The 18,504-nt window shown below is 34.7% G+C and overlaps 2 protein-coding genes across 3 annotated transcripts in view; one reads left to right on the forward strand and one right to left on the reverse strand.

The window, feature by feature from the left end:
• Positions 1–5,938: 5,938 nt before the first annotated feature.
• Positions 5,939–9,160, forward strand: RIOK1 (RIO kinase 1). The gene is made up of 4 exons (XM_053750393.2): positions 5,939–6,177; positions 6,788–7,960; positions 8,287–8,479; positions 8,710–9,160. Exons 1-4 carry the CDS (start codon positions 6,097–6,099, stop codon positions 8,865–8,867), a joined length of 1,605 nt encoding a protein of 534 aa, XP_053606368.1. The 5' UTR covers positions 5,939–6,096; the 3' UTR covers positions 8,868–9,160.
• LOC128672889 (uncharacterized protein) overlaps positions 9,148–18,504 on the reverse strand; it is a 40,691-nt gene continuing 31,334 nt past the window's right edge. For both annotated transcript variants that reach the window (XM_053750391.2, XM_053750392.2), the window contains exons 3-10: positions 17,072–17,192; positions 15,363–15,620; positions 14,495–14,681; positions 13,186–13,300; positions 12,634–13,038; positions 12,324–12,488; positions 11,695–11,951; positions 9,148–10,631 (exon numbers count right to left, since the gene is read on the reverse strand). In XM_053750391.2, the coding sequence (XP_053606366.1) occupies positions 10,290–10,631; positions 11,695–11,951; positions 12,324–12,488; positions 12,634–13,038; positions 13,186–13,300; positions 14,495–14,681; positions 15,363–15,620; positions 17,072–17,192 (1,850 nt within the window). In that variant the 3' untranslated portion in view covers positions 9,148–10,289. The remainder of the gene's footprint in view (positions 10,632–11,694; positions 11,952–12,323; positions 12,489–12,633; positions 13,039–13,185; positions 13,301–14,494; positions 14,682–15,362; positions 15,621–17,071; positions 17,193–18,504) is intronic.

Here is an 18,504-nt window from a genome sequence, read left to right on the forward strand (position 1 = left end):
ATATTTTTGTGTCCCACCATTGGTACGTAATACCTTTGTATAATCTGCGCCAAGTAAGTACTTACATATTATATCTAAGTATAAAGTGCGTAAATTATTTTCTTCCGAATTCAGTAATGGGGAATCCTAAAATCCCAAAACATAGAAAACTATGTTTTGTCAAATAGATTTTTTTTTTATATTTTGTATATTTGTGTGCCATTGCCCATATTAGTATTTAGGTACCTAGGTATCTAATCCGTAGCAAAATTTTTACTATTATTATTGTTTACCTACATCGTCTTTAATAATTTTCACTTTAGAACAATGCTTTATATACAAGTGGGAAATTACAAGCACTTAATTATAAATATTTACCAGTGCATATTTCTATATTATAATACACGTTATACTCACATAACGGACAAGGGAATACCCCATAGCATTTCATCAAAAGGTGTGTTTTAATTTACGAGTGAGTAACACAAGGAAAAAAGGAGGCAAACGCATTACCGGGAAAACGTCATAAATTAGTTAGGTAAGATGCGCTTGCGCATCACATATATTTTTTCAAGTTTCTGGCGTAGGTTATATGGTATTGTTAGTAGTACCTAACAATGCTAAAGTCGTCAGTTCCAAGGTGCACTATAATTGGCAATTAGGTAAGTATTTATAGGTAGATAGGCATTCGACAAACTATACAAATCAAACGTTGAAAAAAATAGTGTGCAAATTCCTACAGTAAATTTTCTGTGTCTGTTATTAGCCATTAATTATTTTAATGAAAACAAATGATAACTCATACGAGCGACGCCTGATGTGACACATGTGTCGTGGGCTGCTACGTCATCGATGTCCAACGGAATGACATGACATGATATATCGTGCCTTCGTGACATAGCATTATAAAGGAAGGAAGACTCCACAGACTGATATATTGTGGAAGACTCAAATATACAGACTACCTAGGTACATTAAAATAACCTCTCTCTGTTCCTTATATTTGCTTGTTCTCGGTTGCGTTGGAAGCTGTGACGACCCAAGCCCATGGTTTGCGGAAAAAATAAAAATAAAATTTTGAAGACTTGGCTATGATTTTATAACCGGCCGCCTGAATGACGCCAACTCTCTTTGGGAATGCCTACAATACCTAACAATAGCATTCCCAAAGAGACATAGCCTAGACACAGCATTGTGTCCCTTAGTAGCCTTATACGACATCCACGGGAGGATATGGAGTGGTCCTATTCTGTGACATGATCGTTACAGGAATACCTACTATGATCTAGTTTTTTTATAAAATAGAATTTAGTCGAGGACACCTGATTGTAAAATGTGTGTTCAGCCGTTTGGAAACCATCAGCATTTTTCTAGCAGATAAGTTTAGTTTTTAGAGTTTGTATTGTTTCGTTTACGCAGCGAAAACCACACCTTTACCTAACCACAGCTGCCGTGGTATAACTAAAATGCCGTTATCTGACATCAGGGCGATTTTTAATTTTGGTTTGCAAGAAAATGAGAAAAAAAAGCTCTTTCGATCTGTATTTGCGATTTTTCGATAGCTTGATTAGTTTTGGAAATAACAATTGTAAAATTGCCGTTATGTACACATATTTTGCTTGTCAAATAGGCTAAAATGCCTTTAAGTAACTTTGCGAGTCTATACAGCCGCTAAGGTTGGATAACTCATACCTTTCTTAAAAAAAATATCATAAGGTTGCTTGTCAATATTGCCGTTAACTGCATTTTTTGCACTATAAAGGGGTAAAAATACTTTAACTGTGTTATTGTTATTTTATTTCTAATAGAGCAGTATTATATTGTTAAGTTAAAACGTCGTTAATTGAAAAAGCTAGACTTAAATGTGATTAACGTCGTATAACGGCTTTATAGCTTACTACTAATGTTTTGACTTTTCGTATGTTACAAGCCAATAGCGGCTTTTCGAAAATATTCAAACAATGTGTTGTCCGCCACTGTTAGACTGCAGTGTCGTTATCTCACAGTGATACACTAAAATGTCGTTAACGTATCTCGCGCGCGGTACCATCGGAGAGGTCGGAGGTCGAATTAGTGAGTCGCAAGCGCTTGCTTCGGGTCTGCTCCCGCCAATTTCGCAACGATGACGCTTTAGGTGAGTAGTTTTTTAGCTAGGTGTTTAATAATATTATATATTCATAAAATACCTGCCATGCATGTAATATGTATTCAAATAGGTATATTCATATCGTTCTATTATGACGTTACGGAGAGGCTATGATGGAAAAGACTAAAAAATACTCTCGAGGTCTATATGTGACATAGGACAACTAGTAATAAATATTATTTTTGTGTTTAATAATACACATACATATATACACATATTTATTTACATATATACACAGTATTTATTTTATTGTTACAGAATTTCGGCTGTTTCCATGAGAAGTAAATGTATTTTAGAGATGGCAAAGAAAAAAATTGATATCTTGTAATGAGCTTTTATCACTTCAAAATTTACCCCGTATTCTCAGTCCTTAACTCATTCCTCCACTCCATTTTGCAATAACATACCTCAAACTAACATCCAATCAAATCGCCATTAAATTTGCTAACCACGCCCATTTAAGGTACAATAACGAACTGTCAGCTCGTGGAATAAGATAGAGACAAAGATATTTGATCTGACGACCAGAAATAGAAACTTTCTGAAGTTATTTTGAAGATTTCAAATTTATTCAACAGCAGCGACGCCCTCTCGGGCTGGATAAGTTTGCTTCCTTCAGTTCACATGGAATCTTAAAATTATATAGAAAATTAAAAATGGCATTTGTAGCTATTCGGTTTCTGGAATTAAGCAGTTTTGAAGATTGCACAATAAACTTATCCTGTCTAATGACAATAACATTAGTTTGCTATAATACTCTGGGAGCTTGTGACCTTGTGTGATTAGTGTTAGCGACTGCCGTAAAGCGTTTCCCTTGTAGTCAAACACGATTAAAATATTGTATTCTTGATAGATGTTCGATCGATAGTCACCGCGAAATATCTTTTTGACGTAAACTTGTTAATAGAAGATGTGACTGATGACGCTAAAAAAGGGTGTAGTATATAAGTATATTTTAGCATCGCATAATGTTTGGCATGTTGATCTTGAGGAACTTATGTACACTACATCGCATAATATAGACTGTCAACATTTTGGGACTGATGGCGGTCAAATGGTACTTTTGACAATCAAACGCATATTTTGATGTCAATATGTAATATTCTTCTTAAGTTTCAATATGGCCATCCGTTATAATTAATATTTTTTTAAAATAAAAAAGTAAAGTTAGCTTTCGTCAGTCCAGAGTGATGTTCGATCAAGGGCCGGACTATGAGGAAGATTCACGGGACGTTGCGCGGCGCGTCGAGCGTGTCCGAACAACGCATTAGTCCGACCAATCAACGCTTTAGACCCGCCCAATGAGTGAGGTTATGTCAAATTCAAGTCGAGTAAGAATTAGTAAGCCAAATTATCAAATGATCTTACGAAGAACTTTAATATTAACCAACAACATAGAGTCTCACCGATACCTGCAGCTGTAAAAAGACTACACCCGAGCTACAAGGCCTCCGCAAGCGTAAAAATACTGTTGATGCCAATTATTGTTCCGAAGTACCTACCTGAGATTTCCCAGCTACACCCAAGTGTGATTCGCAGAGCGTTTCGACCGCTACGGTCGCACTGTCAAATTTTAACAAAGACAAGAATGAGTTTTACTATATGACTTTACATTATTTACTCTGTACTGTAGTTATGAATGATTGATTTCATTAATTAATAATAATGATTTATTTTGCAAAATACAATTTAAAATATCCGCCACATGCTTCGTCAAATATTTTATTAATCTAACAGGAAAAATATAATAAAAAATATGGTTGTTGTATGGTTTTAGTAATTGGTACTTAGCATGTTTCTGTTTAGCCGCATTGTCCGCTGCTGACCCCGCCTCACGAACGAAATCTCTGATATGAGAAGCAGCAAACGTACTTACACACGTTGCGTCCCAAAGCAAACATCGTCCCTTTTGCCAGAGAACCAAAATCAAGCCATTGGGACGCTTGCCATCCGTGCGACTTAGTCCAGGTGGTTCCAGAACACAAGGAATATTTGCACTTACCATAACGAATTATATCATTAAGCGCATGATGTCTGGGAAATCTACCAGCACTGATGAATGATTGATTTTGGAAATGATTCCTTCCTCAAAAAAAAAATACGGATTGTAATGACCGCACAGCCGCAGCGGTCGAAACGCTTTGCGAACCACCCCCAAACGAATTAAATATTAGAATATTAGACACCCCTTTACAACAGCGGAATTTGAATTGATAAAACAATTTTCAAACCTGTATTTTGATAACTTTAAATTCAATTTGATCAATACTATCTTCCAATATTTTTTATACTGTTGCACTTAAATGCCGTTAATTTAGAAGGTAATTAGTTTAACTGCGTTTAAGCGTAACAATGAACCGAATTTAATCTTCAAATTAAAATATATTCATAGTTTAGCAGACTTGAAAGCAGTTAAATGCCGTTAATCACACAAAAGCCTAACATGAATTAGTATCATAAGTATAGTTTTATGTAACTAAAACAACGTTATGGGATATAACGACATTTAAGTTACCATGAAGTCATGATTTTTTTAGCATTTTAATAAATATATTTTTTAAATGAAATAGTAACGCTAAAAAGCCGTTACTCTTTACGAAGCGGCATTTTAGTCGATGACTCATAAGATTTTGGTATCATAGATAATATACTAAAACGCAAAAAACGTTTTATTATTATTAAAAAAATGTGTTTCTAAAATAATAGGTTAGTCATTAGATAGTATTTTACTTGATCTATGTTTTGGTACCTTCAAGTTTTAAATAAGTGTTGTCATTTATGAATGACATCGATTTAAATTTTTACCGCGCTTTTCGACGTTTTACTCGAAACAAGCCTTTGGCAAATAACGGCGTTTTAGTTATACCAGGGCAGACAGATATATCTGTAATGTTCTTATATCTGTGGGTCAAACACGCTTTTTGTTTGAGTGATTAAAATAATCAGTTGAGTCCATGAAATTATTGAGTACCTACTAATTCCATGGACTCAACAACGTTGTACGAAGTACTTACTAAATGCATCGTTGAGTCTTCAAATCGATCATCAATTTTATGATGGTAAATAAATCAAAATAACCGCCATTTTTCCAATTGACATTGAATTGATTAAATCCTCAATCAAATTGCCCCACCGTTGTTTCAGGAACCAATCATTATATACCTAGAACTAAACCAATTAACGGTGGTTCTCAGAGCGTTTCGACCGCTGCTGCGGCCGCGCTGTCGTCATTACGATTCCTCAAATTTCTTGAGAATGAGAATGAATAATTTCCAAAATCAAACATTCATAAAATTGACATTACAACATTAAATAATAAATATTTTAAAATCATACAATATAGTAAAAAGTGAATAAAAATTAATCTTTGTTAAAATTTGAAAAATTATAATGACAGCACAGCCGCTACGAAACGACCTTGGGCTCGGGGACTACGGTGAGCTCAACCTGGGAAAACGCTCAGATGAGAAAGAGACCCTGAGCAAACAACCAAATAACCTTGTGTAAAAGCAGCAAACGATGAATTTCACGACTGTTTGAACGCGACGTGTAGCGTTTCATTAGTGTCGCATATTTTTTTTAATAAAGAAAGAATCTTTTTTTTAAATTAAACATTTATAAAATTAACAATTGTACCAGTACTTTACTTATTTATAAAATGGGATAATTAAATTGATTATTGTGTATAGTACAATTTAATGAACACTAATGAAAGCCCACGGCGGCGTTCAAAACGCTTGTGAAAATCACCCCAAACATCTTTGCCGATGTTTAACATTTTGCATCTTTAATTATTGCCAAAGTCAATTAGCTGTCAATGTCAAACTGATAAATGTCAAAGACATATGGCTGACTGGCAGTGGCAGCCTTTTGCGTTAATTTTTATATTCTGCGTGGTTAAATTAAATATAAAGCAAAACCAAACTTTATTTGACATACTTTAATTTTAAAACAGTACTAAAAACACATATATGATAATGATGTCTGACGATACAGATGGTCAGTTTAGCGATTATGAGGAAGACATATCGGCTAAGGTTAAGTCAGTGCGGGTAAGTCAATTAGATTCCTTTTTACAGTAAAACTAGCTAAAGAAAACATTAATATCTCATATTATGTTCTAAAATTATTTAACAGCGTCCTGAACAGTCTGTACTTGTACTTCAATTTATTTCTCCACAGTTCTCTACAGTGCCTGATAACCTAATTAGCTAATATAAACTAGGCTGTACATTATGACACAATGATCAGGATCAGGGCAAGTCCTGTTGATATGTATATAGTTAAATATTTTAACTTGACCAAAACTAAGTGATGTTATATAAACAAATTACAAGCTCAAAATTTTAGCTAGCATAGCTCAGTCTATACTTGTGATCAGTCAATGGTTCTCTATCTCTACACAATAATTATAAACCAAAGTTATCATTGAATTACTGTCACAGAAAAACTAAATAGTTTTCTTACTAGGAAATACAAATTTTCTTTATTGCCAAAAGAGAGAAATAAAAAAAAACATTAAAATAAATAGATTTTTTATTATCTTTTCTTATTGTATAGTTTTGAAATAGATTAAATTGTTTACTTTCATAAACATGCATTGGAATCAAAACTGAATATTGTAATCAGTTCTTATTATCTTTTTGTTGTTCTCTATTTCAGTTCGGTGACCTACCTTCCTACAAGAAAGAGAAATTAGAACAAAAGAATAAGCAAAGAGTTAGCAGTGAAGATGATCTTGATTCAGATGAATATTTTCTCGACTCAGATGATGACAACCCTAATACACTAAAAAGAGACAGTGTCAACACTCAAACTCCTTCCAGTAAAATCAACACTTACCAACCATCAGAAAAGTTATTCAAAAAATATGTCAATAGAATCAATGTTGACAAATATGAACCCATGTCAAATAAAACAGAAAAATTCATGGATCAGAACGACCGAAAGATTGACAATGTCCGAATTAGAATTAAGGACAAACATGACAGAGCGACTGCAGAACAGGTAATGGACCCTCGAACTAAAATGATTCTATTCAAACTTCTCAATAGAGGCATAATAAATGAGATAAATGGTTGCATATCTACAGGTAAAGAGGCAAATGTATATCATGCTACATCAAAAGATGGTAGAGATTATGCTGTGAAGATTTTCAAAACATCAATCTTAGTATTTAAAGATAGAGACAAATATGTTTCTGGGGAGTATCGATTTAGAAATGGATACTGTAGGTCAAACCCTCGTAAAATGGTCCGTACCTGGGCTGAGAAGGAAATGAGGAACCTGGTGCGGATGTATAATGCTAAGTTGAGTGTTCCTGAACCCATTATACTCAGAAGTCATGTATTGGTGATGACTTTTATGGGGCAAGATGGATGGCCATCTCCGAAGTTGAAAGATGTTGAAATTTCTCAATCTACGGCTAGATCTTTGTATAGAGACTGTATAACAATGATGTGGAAAATGTTCAATATATGTAAATTAGTTCATGCTGATTTGTCAGAATTCAATCTTTTGTATCACCAAGGAAATGTTGTTGTCATTGATGTTTCCCAGTCAGTCGAACACGACCATCCTCATGCATTTGAGTTCTTGAGAAAAGATTGTACAAATATATCAGATTTCTTCAGAAAGAAAGGAGTAGCTACATTAACTGTTAAGGAGTTGTTTGATTTCATCACAGATTCTACAATAAATGAGAATAATTTAGAAGATTGTCTTGAGAAATTGTCAGAAAAAGCAGCATCAAGAAACTTTGAAGAAATGTCTACTCAGGAACAAATAGAGGAAGAGGCTTTCAAGAATGTGTATATTCCAAAAAGGTTAACTGAGGTAATTATCAAATTAGTTTTATATACTGAAGCTGATAATGAAACTTACATATTATCCCACCTAATAAATATCTACGATTCATACTTGCAATGAAATAATTAAAAATATTTATCTCTTTTTTGACTTGAAGCTGTCTCGCTTATCTCTTCTTTTATTCACTTTGCATGCATGTCAGTGCTGTCTACTAAATTTAATTAATATTATGGATCTATCTATAACCTCTTGTAATGCAGTGAACAGTGTGCAACTGTTTCTTTTAAATAGGCACTAGTACATTATTCTATGACAAACAACACAATTATCTTAATTCTTTTTCATAACTCCAGGTTATAAATTACGAACGTGACATCAAAAAAGCTAAAGATGGTGAAACTGATGACCTGATGTACAAAAAGATAGCCGGTTTCAATGAAGATTTGACAGGAACAGTAGACACTCCAGAAATATTGCAAGACGACAGTCTATCGGGAAGTGGATCTGACAGCGGCTCGGAGGAGGATGGAGATGAGAATGAAGAAAGTGAGTAAAAGTTTCTTGAGTTAAATAACAGAATGATTACATTATTATTAGAGGCTTTTATAGAATATAATACTAACATAGGTATTATGCATAATATGTTGTTACTAAGAAAAATATATAGATAGTCTAAAATGCTTTAAAATTTGAATTTTGCAAATATGTTGACTATAAAATCTGACCGTATGTCATAATGAAAAATGTGTTTTGATAAGAGTTAACAAATGTTTCAGAGACAAAGTTCAAAAACCATGCCAGACCTAGAGACGAGTCTCCTAACAGCAAGAAGGCACGAAAGAAAGCTGTCAAAGAAGAAAAAGCAGAAAAAAGAAAAACTAAAACCAAGAAACATATAAAAAAGAGAAGAGACAAAGGCACTGGTAGGAAGTAATATTTTTAACAATCATTTAGTGAGGTTTCGAAGTTTGAACATATTTATTTCATGTTCTTTTTGTATTCCCAGTCCACCATATAGTATGCATTCGTATGCTAGTGAAAAAGTGTTTGACTTTTACACATCTGGCATTTGAAATGTTTTTATTTTTTAAATAAATAAGTAGGTACCTTTTGAGGTACGTAACTCTAAAAATATGTGAACTATACATTAATAGATTATTGTATATGTTATACGTAGAGTATATTCTACAGGTATAAGCGGGAAAATAAAACCATTTGTATCTTGAATATATATTTTTTATATTTTCTATCCACTCCTCTTACTACAAAAGTAAAAAAAAGAATACTTACGCTAAACATGTTTCGTAGTCAGATCTATAAAGCTATCGTCCAACAATATTTTATCACATTCATGTCATTTTTTGTTCGCTTTATTTAGACCTCAATTTTTATTACAATGATTCTTGATAGGCTAGTATGGGAGCCAAATATAATATGACTTGCGAATGAGGTCTTATTGTGATTTGGTTGTGATTAGAGTTTACAAAATAATATTTATATTTACTAAAATTGACAATGCCTTCTATTAGTATTGTATCTATTTTCTTATACTCCGTCATATTTATTTTTAGACTAGGTATAGTCGCCTAAGTTTTCAATAAAAAGCACCATAAAATATTTACTTATAGCAAAAGTTACAAACTGGTTGAAACACCTGAGATTCTTAATAAGATCTTGTTTCTTTACTTAATATAACTTAGATTTACTGTATTAAATTAAAAATTGATCAGACAAATATATATATATATATATGTAATGTATAAAATATTATATTAACTATTAAAAAATCAGTCGCAAAGTTACTTGAGTTATATCTTTGGCTGGACATATATAATTACTATTATTTATATATTCTGTACGTATAGTCATACATTTCAGTTAATAAATCCAAGATACATTTCTTAAGTATAAGGCCATGGCCAACTATTCTCAATTGATAAAATCAAGGTAAGTCAAGATTTGATTCGTAACTGTATTTTGTTTTAATTATAAGTACCTATCCAGAAAATAATTACTTAGTAAAACGAAGGAAATTAGATTGAAGAAAGCTAAACATCATTTCTATGCAGGAACAAACTTCAGCAGTATAGTTTTATAGAAAAAATGGCAAGATTTAGTTTCATGTACACATTATTGTGTTCAGCCATAATGCAGATTTTTTTTTTCATAAATATGCAATCCTTATATTCCGTGAAATTCTTATTTATATTTTAGCATCATAAACTTGACATGCCTTAACCTAAAGGAATAAGTTATACAACATCGTAAACTGCAAACTTAAATTATCACATGCTATTACAGAACTTTGTACTAGCGGAATCTAGAGCAATACTCTATATCACAAAAGGCTATTAGATCATGTCGCGAACCGCCATCTTAAGCCTATAAAGCATAGAGAACGAAAGACAAACATGATCCCGAGCATCGTGATGAGTTCGAGCCAAACTGAGGTTCGCTCGATGTCCAGGTATTTGAGTAAGACGTCTGGCTTAGCGAAATGGCAGTAGACGTCGTTGCATTCGAGGGGTTGGCGGTCGAAGCCGAATATCGTGAGCACCATGGCCACGACGCCGCACCTGATGAAGGACGTCTTCATGAGAATGTTCATGACGAGCGGGATGCGGTGCGCGAAGTCGAAGCCGTAGATCGCCAGCCCCAGGAACGGCGCGATCGATGACGGACCGATGGCGCAACCGTTCTGAAATTTTTTGCCAATAAATTCAGTGTCATGAAATGAGAAAGGGTCGGTTATCACAGGTTGCTGAAGTATCTATATATACTAAGCATTAAACGTGGTATTTCACAATGTTGGATAGGACGAACTAGCGAATAACTTCATTCAGATTTATCCAGTAGTTAGTTTATCTGTTAGATTATTCGACGAAACGTGCTTTCGATGAAAAGTGACTCTGTGAACTGTGGACACCCGAATTATCCTATCCTACTAATATTATAAATACGAAACTTTGTGAGTATGTTGTTACTCGATCACTCAAAATCTACTAGACCGATTGTTATGAATTTTGGGTATAAAATATAGGGTACTTTCTATCGCGAAATTCCCGGAACGCAGCTAGAATTTCATAATCACAGACTTGTATATTCGTAATTGATACCTACGACAAGTTTTGTGTAACGTCAAGACTTACATGACAATTCGATTAGGTACTTACCTACTTAATTGTCATGTTTGGGAAATGAAGTTGTCGTTGTTTCTTACAAATGTCGTGAGTTTTCTTAAGTTCATTGTTTGAGAAAGGTCATGTTATTACCGTCATACGTAGGACTATTGAAATTGTTGTTTTGATTTATATATTAAAGTACCTACATTTAAGTGAAATATAATCTACTAATGCAAACATAATAATATGATTCAACCTATATGCTAAAAATTATCATTTTGTGTGTTCTGCTTAGTAAATCTTATTTCGAAATTTATAAAGAAAGCCATTTGGCGAATTTGTAGATACATGTTAGCTTTGCTGGGTTTTATAGTCGCTATTTGCTTTCTTTCGCTATGCTATTTTATATTTTATTATTTAAAAAATAGCATACCGTGGGAATCCACAAATATTAAAAAAATGTTAACGTGTGTTTCTTCTTTGACGTCAAAGCTGTGCCATGAATAAAAGTTATTATTTGTGTGTTGTACATAACAAATGACAGAACGCAATGTCAATCTTACACACTGTGCCTACCCTGCATAAGCATTGAAAGGTGGAAGGATTGGATGGTCTATTAGCGGGCAACAAGCTACTCACTCTGACATTGAAAATGGATCCAATGGCCAGCCCCATGCCCTCCGCGACCAGCGACACCACATTCCCGATGAGGCAGAACGCGACGAACCGCGCCACCGCGAAGGGCACGCCCACCATGAAGTACACGATGGTGCAGAACAACACGTTCAGCGTCACTTGCACGGGCAACTTCGAGACCGTCAGCGCCGCATAGTACGGCGTTAGGCTGTACCAGCGATTGAAGTGCTCTTTCTTCACCAGTTTCACTTCTTGGGGATCTGGAATGTAGAAACTACTGTTTAAATCAACCATCCCCACTGTTAAGTATAACGTCACATGTGATTAGAATAGTATATTACAATATGTAGTACGAAACGACAGAGAGAAATATAGTCTTGGTTTTGGCTTCTCATAGATGATAGACGTCATGCAGGTGGTAGGTTCACAGCGAATCTTCAAAATTGTAGGATTCAATCTTACAATTTTAATCTCCGTTTCTTCTCAGAACGGAGAGGACTTCAACTAGACCTGACTAATATAGAATTGAGATAGTTCGACATTAAAACTTTTCAATCACCAGATGAAGATAACACTACTCCGCTTGCCCAAGAACACAGTCTTCTCTTAGATAGTAGTATAGAGGAACTTACAAACAAGCACTGGGACCATGATCTGAGTGTACGCGAAGAATATGACGAGCCCGACACATAGCTTCAAGTGGTTGAACATCTGGGTGCCGTCGTTGGCCATGTTGAAGAAACAGATGCCGATGAGTAGTCCGCACATGATGTGGTGTATCAACTGGATCCACAGACCTGAAACATGTCGAAGTTATTTTGATCAAAAGTTGTAAAAAAATTAATTGCGTAAAACTCTATTCTTTAGATAGGTTGTATCCATAAACAATCAAATATATAAAGGAAAATATACCCAATATATACGTAATAGTAAAGCACTAACCTTGCCGATTCCTGAATATCTGTAGCACCATCCTACACAACAGTATCGAAAATTGTTGGCAATACGTTGTAGCATACGACCCAGAATCCTCTGTTTTATGGACTTTCATCCACGCCAAAGACGAGTTTTCTTGCGAGATCTGACTCGACGACGAACTGATGGAGCCACTATTTTCTTGGTACTCCGGTACTTTGTAGGTGCATTTTTCATTTGTCAGCATTATCTCTTTCTCTGCGCTGTCGACTTCTGATTGGTAGCATATCTTTAGATCCATTGCGTTAGTTATTTGACTTGTCTCGGCTACGGCCAAGGGAGCATCCAATTTGGCCGATTTGTATAGTTTTCCATTCATCATTTCCTCGCACAGAACATCTATGATAGCTGGGTTTTCAGTCAGTTCAATTACTGAAATACACGAAAGATTCCTCAGTATGTGTGATGGCAAATGATCATTAGTAAAGATTAATATTCATTTTTACCTTTACATTTATCTACAAATTCTGATCCCAAGTAATCTAGCTCTTTTAAATAAAGGAAATGTACGATACTTACTAAAATCTGCAGGGTTATAATGTCTGGGACAAGGTAGGCCCACACTTTGTAAGTGCGGTACCATCGCTGCCGTATCTCCCTGGTATATGCAACGGCCGTCTGCTATGACATATACCTGAAATATATATATACATATATATTTCGAATATTATATTATATTTGAAATATATATTTATAACAACCAATATAAGAACCAACACTTATAACAAATAAGATTATGTTGACGATCTGTCCAGGAAAGCAACAAATCTTGCAAATGCTAAAATAGAACATAACAATATTGATTATGCGTAAGAATTGTATTCCAATTATTGCAAAATGTTTTTTGTAAATGTTGACCTTAGAGTTAAGAAAGTAGTTTACTGTGAAATCCTGACTGATAAGAGCCGAGGTCTTTCCGTCACCTGCACAAGCCTTTTAGTTTAAATGAAAAATACACAATGAAACCATTAATTCAACCTAATTGGACTCTCGAATTCTTAATAAGGAAGTCAACGCGATCACATGTTTCTGATTGGGGGTTGGCAAAAATATAAATCATTGCTATAATATAATATATATACAAGAAATTATCGAAATGTAGGTACATTCATACTTCAATACCCGAAAATTCATACCTACTTCTGTATAATAAACACGAGACTGTTTTATCTTTCTTTTACGTCAAAAAAGGAAAAAATAATGTGATTTTTGTCTGTATATAATTGGAAAGCTGAGTAAAGTGAAGTAACATAGAGGCTACTTTTTGCCGCGGGTCACAGCCAGTTAGATAATAATTATAAAATGATTATCGCCATCAATGTTACTCACAATGGAATAACAATTGAATTTTCAAGTAAACCACAACACGGCATTATGCAACCGATTCTGATTATTTATGCGAGGCGTTATGGCAGACAATGGACTTCAGCACGAACTGCCATGGTGGTCACGAACAGCTTCACTTTACCCGATTCAACACTGCATGTGGGATTTAATAACTATTGTTATCTTTAATTTGCAATTTGCCTGAATTCTATCTTAATTACCGCATATGTTTGCTATATAAAAGAGCTAGATCAAACATTCAACCTAGGATACAAAATATCGAGTTATGTTACTCTAACCGAATATTTTCTGTAATTTTTCTTAACATTTTTTTTAAACGTCCAAAGTCAAAGCATTTAATAAATAATTAGGAGTTTGGTGATTATAGTCTAATAAGAAATATAAAGAATAATGTCAACAAAGTTGGCATTTTTGGGGTAAAATTTAAAATTATATATTATTTTGCTATCATCATAATGCCAAATTTAGTATACTTCCCGACCTGATCAAAGAGTTCCAGAAGCGACGCGGCTGGCTGGTGTATGGTGCAGACCACTGTTCGTCCCTGGCGCGCCAGCTGTTTGAGCAGCTTGACACACTGCACCGTGGTCACTGTGTCCAACCCGCTCGTCGGCTCGTCCAGGAAGAACACTGGAGGATTGTTCACTAATTCCAAGGCTATTGATAGCCTGAAAATTAATTTGTACGAATAAGAAAACGAGATAGTTCAAATCTTAAATCAAATCTTTTTGCCTCTGTATTCTACCTATATGAAGAATCCCGAAGCTTCTACAGGAGCGAAATCACAGAAGACGATTTGGGTACACACAAGATAGAGTTTGCATTATATAGTTATTTATACTACATCATGGCACCGAACAGAGAAAGTTTAATAATATTGGGTTGCTTTCTTCAGTTGGCTAGTGGGAGTGGGAATGTATAGGAAAGTTGTAGACTAACTCGAAACAATTGATCGTAAATGAGTTTTTTGTGTCGTCACATAGGTACGTAATTTTATTTTCTATTAAATTTCTAGGACAAAGTAAAGAGTAACTTATTTTGAATATCGTTAATTTAGGCTGACCGCAAGTTACGGAGTCATTAATTTTTAAAAGATGCTAGCTTCCACGCTTATAAATAAAATAAATTAAAAATTATGCTATATATCTACAAGATTATCTCCTTTCGCGTCAAATATAAAAATCTGTTTTTAAATTATGTAAGTGTCAATGTATAAAATGAGATCGATATTCTCTTATCTATATCGAGATCGATATAATAATAGAGAAAATGAGTTTAGTTATTGGTTTGGATTGGAGCTACCTCTTTCACTATTTTATTTAATTTATTAGAAATATGCAATATATCACCTTTTCTTCTGTCCCCCTGACAAACGATCAGTCTTAGTATGCTGGTGTTCCAAGAGGCCTAACTCTTGCAGTATCTCATCCGCGTGTCCCTTGGCACCCTTGGGGAGTTTCAACCTGGCCGCCACATCCATAGCTTCCCGGACTGTGAGCAGGGGCTGCAGCAGGTCCTCCTGTGTGATGTAGCATGATGACCTTTGGAACTGGTGCTCGTTTCTTGGCTGCCCGTTGACTAATAACTCCCCTGTCACACCGGCTGACCTGTAAGGGGATATCTATGTTGTTACTAAGACTACGAAAGAGTTGCAACAATACAGGATACTTTGTTAAAATTTTTCGAATGACCTTATATGATATGGAAGAAATACCTACACGAAGCCGGCATGGTTAGTTTTTCGAATGAGCTTATTTTTTAAACTAATCAATAAAATCGAACCTGATGCGACGTAATACGAGACGGGCTGTTCAATGACAGATTCCTGATCCAACCAACCCTAATAGTGAGTGAGACTCCCACTGATGTTTGACGTGAACTAAAAGAACCTTTTTTCAGAGTAGATATTTCTAACCCATAAATTAATAAGTAGGTACCTATTCCAAGAACCTTATATATCCGTTACGAATAACTAAATTTATTCAACTAAAGAACCGGAACCTTTTATTTTTGGGAGTGCCGCAACAAACTGTACAAGCTTAGTTTCCATATTTTTTATTTACTATACTAAATTAATATAGTTTTAATTTTAAAAACTTGATTGTTTAACATAATGAGGAAGTTAATGTGTATTTAAAAACTCAAAAAGCTTTAGTCATTAAATTCGTTACAGTGGCAAAACTAGTTCTGCCCACTGAGATCTGGTTTACCTACTTATAAGGAAGGAGGATAATTTTTTAATTTTAGATAAATAATTCACGAAGTTGAGATGAAATAACTACATACATAAAAAGGTATCCATACTTAATTCCCATACTAATATTACTGCGAAAGTCTGCCTGCCTATCTGTCTGTTTGTCTGACTGTCTGGTCTGTTCCACTTTCATGGTCTGCACGTTAAAGACCCCCGTTCAAATATAGGTTTTTTTTTTAAATCATCCCCAAAATGCCTACTATGAGTCTGAGACTTTGTATGAAAATCATGTCTGTTCCGCTTTTACAGGTAAATTCACGTGGGCAAAGCCGCGGGCAAAAGCCACTAGTTTATAATTAAATGTAACTGGCCAGAGTCATATTTCGTAACATGATTAATTTATCACTCTGAATAACTGTAGCCAAAGTTAATAGCCAGTATTTATCTAAGTTTTATAAAATGCTAAGCATATTTCACAACAAAACCTAGTCCTTGAAATCTCCGCTATGATTATTAACAAAAAATAGAAGTTCACTTTAAATAATCTGACCTACCCACTTAAATCATTGTAAGTTGAAATAGGTATATACTTAATTTTGTTTTTTTTTTTATTATTACTCCAAACTGCTACATTACGGCACACTTTAGCTTTAACAACTTCCTCGTTAAGTTATATCCTTAATGTAACGAGAAAAATTACACTACTACTAATTATTTTTTAAGTCACATTTAAAGGTGAAAGAAAATTTCGTTTTCGTAAGAGTTATGAAAAATAGTTACGAAAACGATATAATGGATGAAATGAACTACTAGCATGAAAGAGAAAGATGTTTAATAATATGTTTTCTTGTTCCACAAACGAACCTGTATCCTGAGATTGCGTTCAGCAACGAACTCTTTCCGGCGCCCGAGGGCCCCATGATGGCAACCAGCTGACCTGATGAGAATCTGCCATCCACGCCTTTCACCACAACCCTGGGTTTACCTGAAAAAAAAAATTACCTATATTTTATAGGCCCATTATACTAAAACACCGATGCTTGAAGTGTTTCCAAAATGTGAAACCTATTTTTTAGAATTGTAACTTAATTACAATCTATTTTAGTAAACACGTTTCTAAACATGTTTTCAATGACAAGACATTAGTTTTGCCCTTCAAAATCATGTTCTTAAAAAAATGGCAAAGAATTGTTTTGTTCTTCAAAACTTGCCGGTGGAATCGTAAAACAGTCGAGTTGTATTCTCGGCTCTTTCTATAGGTATTTATAGTCTTGATAATATTATCGTATCCCAAAGGACCAATGTCTGTATATGCTTAATTTAAGTCAGATGTCTGAGATATCCAGGTACATTCTAATTACATATATATGTGAATAAATTTTACAAAACCTACAAAAAATTTATCATGTATTTTTTTATATGGGTGGTCGATGCCATGTTTACTGTTTATAGAGTAGACATCAATCGCGATTGCGAATCATCGCTTCGAACTCAACAGTCACTTCACGTACCTGCTCTGAGTAAGTTCTTCTACTTGGCTTCCTGCCCTGACTGACAAGTAAATTGTAGTACCCCTACTACAATTTACTTGTCAGTCAGGGCAGGAAAGAGCCCAAGAGAAATTTTCGGTTTTTACACGAGCGAGCCATGTTAACATAATTGAGTGCTCTACCTCGCTCTCTATTTATTCCATAATATAGTTATATAATTATGATTTAGAAATAACTAATACATCCTTACAATGTGAAAGTCTCTCTAATCTCTGTTCCGCTTTCATAGCTGATGCCAGATCAAACATAGGCTACTTTTTTCAAAAGTCATCCCCCAAATCATTATAATGGGGGGTGAAAGTCATGTTGAAAAGACGACCATTAGTCCTAAAAAATAGTACTTAATGTGACATGGGAATCCTGACGAAGTCGCGGTTAAGTAGCTAATTTACAATAATAAAAACCAATAAGTTACAACGACGAAGCTCGACTAAGTGACCCCTCTACTATATTATTGGTTTACTGTCGATATTATCGCTATACCTGCAAGCCTGACCATGATGTTGATCACAACAGAAAGTATACTTACATTCCCAGTCAATCCTACTAATGTTATGAATGGGAAAGTTTGTGAAATTTGTTACACAGGTAGAATATAACCTGGAATAACACATAGGCCGCTTTTTATCTCGAATTTCCCACGGGAGCGAAGCCCCGGGGCGAAGCTAGTATACGAAAAGTATGGACTGGCGGCATTTGGTTATGCCCTAGAATAGGCCTACTCCATATCCTGCCGTGGATATCGTA

The sequence above is a fragment of the Plodia interpunctella genome, chromosome 10, assembly GCF_027563975.2.
Source record: "Plodia interpunctella isolate USDA-ARS_2022_Savannah chromosome 10, ilPloInte3.2, whole genome shotgun sequence".
In the NCBI taxonomy this organism is placed as follows: Eukaryota; Metazoa; Arthropoda; class Insecta; order Lepidoptera; family Pyralidae; genus Plodia; species Plodia interpunctella.